Here is an 8560-nt window from a genome sequence, read left to right as displayed (position 1 = left end):
TACAAGGAAGCCCCGCCAAGGCCCTCCCTGGCCCCAGGCAGGCAGGGGTGGGGAGAGGCAGGGAGGAAGCAACTTACCCTCCCTCTTCTCCTGCCTCCTCCTGGCTGAATGAGGGCTGAAAGTGGGGCGGCCGGAAGTGGGGGGCGGGGCTTCGTCATGTGCCCCACCCCCGTATCTCACCCGGGGGAACTGCGATCCCCCGTGATCCCCCCCGAAATGACCTCTGAGTGTGGGGCGAAACCAGGGTGAACTCAATGTCATTTGGAAGCAAAGAAATACCCCGAGATAATTATGGGGGTGAACTCAAGTGTTGTGTAGAATATAATTTCGGGGACAGGGCTGAACCGGGATTTAAGGTCTAGTGTGGAAAGGACCTAAATTGTCCAACCCCACCACCACCACCACCACAATACTCTTTGTTGTCCTGCTCTGAAGGAAGTTCCCCTCCCATCTCCAGTGACGCCACACACGAGTAATACCTTCTCTACTCTAATCATGTACTAACCCTTTGTTTCTAAGTCATGAACAGGAGCTGCTTTCGGCATGCCCTATGGATCTGGGGTTTCACTTTTTCCACAAAAGGGCAGCCTTCGCCATACGAGCTTACCGACCACTTCTGAAATGCCCTTCTGTTTCAGAAGCAGGTTGTCCCGGGATTGGGGAACTGATGATTGAGAAACACAAGGCAACAAAAGTTGCACCATTCTTTGGATTGGGGCCTGCATTTTCTGTTGGAATTAATGGTTCATCCCCAATTGTTGAGTTTCACACAAAGGTATTTTCAGAGACAGGAAAGGTCAGAAAACGACTGCTGGAAAGTTTCTACCTCGCGGAGGCCGTGAATATGTCAACCAAAGGAAGCAACATGTCACCTCAGACCCAGTAACATGCAATAACACACCCGGAAAACAGGCTGAGGCTCCCCAGCGATAATGGTATCAGTTGTCTAAACATTGATGTTAGTAGAAGAAGAGGAGGAGGAGGACAAGAGATTGGATTCATACCCTGCCCTTCACTCGGAGTCTCAGAGCAGCTTACAAACTCCTTTCCCTTCCCCTCCCCACGACAGACACCTTGTGAGGTAGGTGGGGCTGAGGGAGCTCTTTCCAGAACTGTCCTTGAGAGAACAGCTCTTCCAGAACTACGGCTTGCCCAAGGTCATCCAGCCAGGTGCAAGTGGAGGAGTGGGGAATCAACCCCGGTTCTCCCAGGTTAGAGTCTATGCACTAAGCCACTGCACCAAACTGGCTCTCGATGTAATGCCAGGATTTCAAGTTCCCACATTGTGCTGCTATCAAGGGGACGGTAGAGCTGTACAAAGCAGCTCTGGGGTCCCCATTCGTGACTGGAGTGTGCCTCCAGGGCTGGGCTGGGGGGCTGAGTCGGAAGATGTTTCTAAGCCTCCTGGTGTTCTGACTAGTAGACAGCATGCTGGCCTTGGGCCCATGATTCAAACCTGCGCTCAGCTATGGACGTGCCTGTTCAGCATTCACCAAATCAGCTTCAGTCTGTAAACCATGAAGAGCAACAAGGTTGTTCTGAGAGCAAAGGAAAAAGGAGCTGCAGAAATTACAGTTGATCACATTAAGTCGGGGGAGGGGGGACCTTTTTAATCCTGTGGGCACCTTTGGGATTTTGACTCAAGGTGATGGGCGCGACAACAAAATGGTTGCCACAGGAAGTGGAGCTGACAACCAACGAGACCGCCTCTCCCCATCCGAGCCCCAGAGGGTCTTGAGGTCCACAAATCAACATCTGCTGGTGGTTCCCAGCCCCAGAGACGTCCGACTTGCCTCGGGCAGGGCCAGGGCTTTTTCCGGCCTGGCCCCCACCTGGTGGAATGAGCTCCCGTGTGAGATCAGGGCCCTGCGAGACCTATTGCACTTCCGCAGGGCCTGCAAGACGGAGCTCTTCCGCCGGGCATTTGGTTGAGGCAGCGGGCGTCCCCATCTACCCCCCCCCCGCCCCTGGGTTCTTTGGCCCTAACTTTTCCCTGCAAATTGTCCACCAGTGGCCTGTTTCTGACTAGTCATCTGGCAATTTTTATATTTACACGGTATTTATAGTTACACGGTATTTTACCATTTTAACTGTTATTTTAATACTGTTTTAATTGTATATTTAACTGCTGTACACCACCCTGTGGTGGCTCAAGTGGTTAAGACGCTGAACTGCAGGCTATGGAAGGTCAGTAGTTCAGGCTATGGAGGGTCAGTAGTTCAGCAGTTCCAGACCCGAGTGTGCCGCATGATGGAGTGAGCTCCCGTCTCTGGTTCCAGCTCCTGCCAACCTAGCAGATCGAAAGCAAGAAATTGCAAGTAGATAAATAGGGACCACTTCGGTGGGAAGGTAACAGCGTTCCGTGCACCTTGGTGTTTAGTCATGCCGGCCACATGACCACGGACAGCGCTGGCTCTTCGGCTTTTTAACGGAGATGAGCACCGCAACCCTAGAGTCAGATTCGACTGGCTTTCGAGCAAGGGAACCTTTACCGTTATCTTTTACACCACCCTGAGCCCATTGGGGAGGGCGGTATATAAATCTAATTAAAAAAAAACAAGTGTCAGGGAGTGAGAGCATAACTCTTGCAGTAACTCTTCAACATGTCAAGCAGAAGTTCTGTTTAACAGAGTGCTTTTTAACCCGCACGGCCAATTAGAAACCTTCCGGGGCAAAAGCTCCACTTGGCCCCACCCACTTTCTAACAACACTTGGCGGGCACCAGGAAAGGTGCTGGTGGGCACTTGCCCACTAGTACCATGTTGGGGACAGTGTTCCCTCTAAGCTGAATTAGTGTGAGCGAGCGCACACTTTTTTAGCCCCTGGCTCACACATTTTTGTCTTCGCTCAGGAAGGAGGGCTCCAGAGCAAATTCATGCAGCAGCCAAACCGCTCACTCCCAACTTTAATGCCGGTAGCTCACCAAGTGGAATTTTTGCTCACAAGACTCTACAGCTTAGAGGGAGCACTGGTTGGGGACCCCTGTATTAAGCTTTGAAAGGAGAAATCTTAGGCATATGCCAGGTCCGTTCAGCTCTGCTTTCTACATCTTGGGAGTTGCTGGAGTATCCTCCTAGGTGCTCCTGATTGGCTAGCCAACATTCTGCCCAGAGTCTGGGGTAGGGTTGCCAGGTCCAGTTTGGAAAATACCTGGAGACTTTGGGGGGTGGATCCGGGAGAGGGCAGGGTTTAGGGAGGGGAGGGGCCTCAGTGTGGTACAATGCCGTAGAGCGCACCCTCCAAAGAAGCCATTTTCTCTCCAGGGGAGCTGATCTCTGTCAGCAGGAGATCAGTTGTAAAAGCGGGACATCCCCAGGCCCCACCTGGGGGCTGCCAACCCTAGTTTGGGGTAGGCAGTCAGGTGCGGCAGGCTCCCTGAGCAACACCCAGAGTACGGTGAGCTTGAGTCAGATAACTCTGGGGAATGGAACTCCCCCTGGCTAAGAGGCATGGCTTCCTGTGCAAGCCAGTTTGGGGCAGGGGTTAGACCATCAGACAAAGGCCCGGGTCCAGATCTCTGCTTAGCCATGAAGCTCCCTGGGTGCGCTTGGGCCGCCTACCTCGCAGGGTGGTTGTGAAGACAAAACGGAGGGACGATACTGTTCACCCAGGGGTCCTTGAAAGACAGCTGGGGGGGGGAAACATATTTGATCGAGTGATGTCATATTCATCACCAGTGGATTCATAGCGGCTGGGAAATGGCAGCTTACCGTTGCAGGATAAGACACGGACATCTCCAAAAGTCTGCGGAATCTCAACACCAATGTTGTTCCTTTGAAGATAGAAAAATGAAAAGGAAATGAATGTGCAGAGTGCTTGGCCCTGCAAGAGATCTCAAGGAAACTAAACTTCTCTCTGTGTGTGTGGGGGGGGAATTTTGGAAACACAACGCTCACCGTGAATTCTGTTAGCAAGACATCTATTTGCCCTAGGCATATGTTCTTCCCATTCATTTATTTTGCCCTGGGCTGCACGTGAACATGGAGGAAACTGTGAATGTGTGCATGCTAAAGAGATGATTGGACAGTACACACGTGAACAGAGGTATTTCAGTCCACATGAACAAATGTTGAAAAGTACGCAGACGGAGAGTGATTTCAGCAAAGCATACTTTATTCGATCAGGAACACGACACCTTGGCCGGCTTGCAGGCCGGATTATATTCCCCTGGAAACCGCCACCCAAAACACCCCCCCCACTTCCCAATAGGTTATTTGGACAGTACACACGTGAACAGAGGTATTTCAGTCCACATGAACAAATGTGAAGCTGCCTTATACTGAATCAGACCACTAGTCCATCAAAGTCAGTACTGTCTACTCAGACTGGCGGCAGCTCTCCAGGGTCTCAGGTCAAGGTCTTTCCCATCACCTACTGCCTGGTCCTTCCAACTGGAGATGCCAGAGATTGAACCTTGGACCTTCTGCATGCCAAGCAGAGGCTCTACCACTGAGCCACAGCCCCTCTTTACAGCCCTCCAGGGTCTCAGGCGGAGGTCTTTCCCATCACTTGTTGCCTGGTCCTTTTAATTGGAGATGCCAGGGAGTGAACCTGGGACCTCCTGCATGCCAGGCAGAGGCTCTACCACTGGGCCACACCCCTCTTCCCTAATCATCTGTTGAAGGGAAGGGGGGCTGAAATTTGTCCCCTACTTCCTCAAAACAGCTGATTGGGACCAATAAACCTGGATCCACTGATCACCCCTCCAGTAGCTGCATGGATCTCATCCAGGATAGTTGCCAAATCCAGTTGCAGGAGTCAAGGATTTTATTGTATCTAGCATCCCTGAGTATGTCTGGGGTGCAATTGAGGAAATGTAGGATGCTTGGGAGCCGGGTTCCAGATGGTGGTTAATGGGGGGTAATGCTACCAGTTTTATCGGGGGGGGGGGGGATGAAGTCCTGCATATACCAACTGAAAGTTGAATGAAAAAAATTCAGAAAGGTCCGTTAAAAGCTTTCATGAAACTGTCTTCTTATCAAATTTTAAACACCATCATTGGGGGAGGAAAAAGTGAGATTCCAAGTGTTGCAATTACAATTTCAAAGGAAGGGGAAATGGTCCCAGTTTTATAAAACCCCATTTTGACTTTTGGCCAGTTGCAGAAATGCCTGCCTAAAGACCATCTCGAAACACAACCCTGGCCATTCCCAGTGACTGAAAGGCATTGCGTTCTTTGCCATTCTCTTGGCATAAATACAAAAACTGAGGGTCACAGTGTTAGGAAGATAAGCAAAAGTATATAACACTGTGTAGATAAATCTATTTTGTGCTTTTTCTTTTTTTCCCTATACTGTTATATAAATATTGATACAAAATATGATCAAAAATAGGTTTCATGCAAACAGAACATCAAAGCGCAGGTTTACATTCCATTCAAATATTCAGACAGCACCTTGTCGGTATCACAATCACTAGTCCCACGGGACTCCAGTAATTTACCCGTTTCGAATACAATCTTTTTCAAGGACTGTGATGTATATAAAGGACATAAGGCACAATAACTTCTCTTCGTGAGCACAGAAACTCTTAAAACAGCAGCATATTTTCTAGGGTCCCATCGGCACCCTTGCGGCAGACATAATCTATCTAGGATAACGTATCTCTCAAGTTCTATCAGGTAGCTGCCAACTTTCTCTTGGCATAAGCAGAGACATGCCCACACCCCTGAAATCAAGGCACAACATTCACAAGAAACCACTCAGAGCTCTCAATGTGGCCCGCAAAATATCCCATTTTGGTTTTAGTTGCTTCAATCCAGCATTTCAAAACCTTCGCGGTTGCGTTTGTCCTTCCTTGCTGCTGCCGCTAGGACATGCCGTCTCCTCCCCACCCATGACAAATTGTCAATGCATCATTAGGCCTGGGATATGAACAGACTTGTGGCGGAGATGATGCTGGGAAATGAGGGCAGATGTCAAGCAGAATATTGAATGGGGGCTGTCCGTCCATCTCTTCTCAATAAGCAGCTGCACCTGCACCTCTAAGCTACAACGAACAGGCAGGCGGCCTCATCTTTCACCCCTTCGCCTGTGTGTCACATGGCAAATCCTCTGATGCAGGAGGCGTGGATGTATCCTGATGGCATGCAAAGAGAGGCAGGCAGGCTACAATCCAGGTAGCTAAAGCGCGATGCAGCTGCTGGTGCCAATGCTTGGTTGCAACCAGGGGTCATTTCCTGCAGGAGCGCACAGGAGCAGAGCTCCGGCAGTAAAGAGGCCAGGGGGCGGGCACATGCAACAAGTCCCACCCCCTGCTCCCAGCAGCCCTCAGTCAGGGCAAGAAGCAGCCAGGTAAGTTGCAGAGCCTCCCCCGGCCCCCCGGCCCAAAATAGTCCTGTTGTACCTTTAAGACCAAGTTTTATTCAGGTACAAGCTCTCCCTCCTCTGTGAGGACAAGGATACCGTGCTGCACCTCTCCTTCGATTGCTGGTGGTGGCTGTAACAGAAACCCCAAGAGGGCTCAAGAGTGCCACCTAGAGCATCTGACCCATTCATTCCCATTCCATGTTGGATCATGCTGACAGAGTTCACCGTTTTTGGGCAAAGGACAATCTAGTTTTGGCCAGACCACCCATTTGTCATGGAAGTTCGGGGCTGTCAGCAGATGCTATTTTCTGTATGTTTCTGATTGGGAACAGCAGGACCTGACATGATGCTTTGCCTGGCATTTGCTAAATCGGATCATCGCTATTACAGAGGAGACTGGCCTAGGTTCAATTCCACTGAACATAAATATTTGGACGCTTGGGATTTCCCCTTGTCTTCAGACTTCAGTGGAACCTGAGGTCCACAGGAGGTTGGGCAGGGGGTTAAGGACCACTCCAACGTTGTGTTACTCCAAAGAACTCTGCCTAGGCTGTGAGGAACATGCTACAGCCTAGGTCAGTGGTGGCGAACCTATGGCACGGGTGCCAGAGGTGGCACTCAGAGCCCTCTCTGTGGGCACGCGTGCCATCGCCCCAGCCGGGCCCAGACCGTCATTAAAGTGTCGAATTCTCTGCCAAATAATTGTAAGTAAATGAAAGCATTTGGGATTGCTTTCCTTACTTAGTTTGGATCATCTTAAGTTAATGCATGAGTTGTTTTTTCTAACGTAAAACCTCAGTATTCAGGTTAAATTGCTGTGTTGGCACTTTGCGATAAATAAGTGGGTTTTGGGTTGCAGTTTGGGCACTCGGTCTCTTAAAGGTTTGCCAACACTGGCCTAGGTCATGTGTACCTAGCTGAGTTAGATCAACCGTACTATTTTTTATTTGGAACTCTGTATGCTGTGTTCTGGTGTGGTTCCCCCCTGTATTTTGTTTTGCCCCCTTTTTGCCCCATTTTTGAATCCAAACACCTTTTCCCTTTCTCACTCTCTCGCTTCTATAATAAATCTTTTTATAAAGACTTTTTTTTGGCTTTGCTTAGTACAATTTACAATAGTACAATACAACAAACATGAAATTAAGCAAACTCCGGAGCATGACGGAAGACAGGAGGACCTGGTGTGATGTAGTCCGTGGGGTCGCGAAGAGTCGGACTCGACTGTGCGACTGAACAACAAAAAAGTACAATTTACTTCTCACACGCAGAATTAGCCACACCACAGGCGAGAATGCTGGGTGGATTTTAAGGGCGCGATCAGACACAAACATCTGGGAAGCATCCCACCCCCGTCGGCAACCCGCCGTCGGCAACCCGTTTTGCTCTGCCGCAGAAGCAGAGTAAAAAGACACCAGGGAAAGTCCGGTAGCAAATGGGTTGCTACGGGCCAGGAATGGACTTTCCGCTGTGTGATCACTCCAGCGCGCTCCCATGGCATCGGGACAGTCTGATCAGGCCATCCCAGCTCCATGCCATTGTTTTTTTCCACTGTTTCAGTATGTGCATCATCGCACACTACATAGGGAGCACTCAGTGCAGAGATGCGAATTATCGATCCCCCATTGAAGTGCACCGGAAACATGCAGCAAAAAAGCAGCAATGATTCACCCATGGTAGCATCTGATCACGCAGTGGTGGGCTGCCCCCGCAGCTCCCAGGGACTGTGTGATCGCGCAAATGCGGGTCAAATTCCTGCGGAGCAAATCGTCTCGCTTCCCCCCCACCTTATCTTGTGCGTGTGAACGCAACTTGGGATAGTTCTCATAGGCCCCGATCACACGGAAGATTTTGGCCCGGGAGAGGGACGGATCGGGGGTGCAGCAAATGGGCGCGATCTCACCGCAACATCTGGGAAGTGGCGCGCACCCGTCCCTGATCCGTCCCTAAACCTGGAAAAGCCACTGCAAAAAAGAACCTCCTACAGAGGAGGACTTACCTGAACCACCGCAGCAAGCGTGGCTGTGGGATTGCCGCCGCGCCCATCATCTGGAGCAATCCAGGCTCCCGGCTGAACTGCGCACACGCACACATGCGCAGTTCAGCAGCCTTGCTCTCCCTTCAGTAGCTCCCCCCCCCCCGGCATCTGATTCTGCCGGGGAGGAACTGCACAGCGGCTTAGGGGATCTATGTGATCCCGCCGCCGCGTGTTTCTTTTGGTGAGGCTTTAAAAAGCCGCACTTTGGCCGTATTCC

General features: G+C 50.6%; 1 protein-coding gene across 1 annotated transcript in view; it reads right to left on the bottom strand.

The window, feature by feature from the left end:
* The window catches only part of LOC107116298 (NXPE family member 4-like), a 39348-nt gene that overhangs the window by 19045 nt on the left and 11743 nt on the right, over window positions 1-8560 (bottom strand). The window contains 3 exon segments of the mRNA XM_015418199.1: window positions 3711-3772; window positions 4702-4712; window positions 5600-5635. Coding sequence (XP_015273685.1) covers window positions 3711-3772; window positions 4702-4712; window positions 5600-5635 — 109 coding nt within the window.

This window comes from Gekko japonicus, unplaced genomic scaffold (genome assembly GCF_001447785.1).
Source record: "Gekko japonicus isolate JY-2015 unplaced genomic scaffold, Gekko_japonicus_V1.1 scaffold2494, whole genome shotgun sequence".
Taxonomy (NCBI): Eukaryota; Metazoa; Chordata; class Lepidosauria; order Squamata; family Gekkonidae; genus Gekko; species Gekko japonicus.
This window is presented reverse-complemented; position numbering and strand designations above follow the sequence as displayed.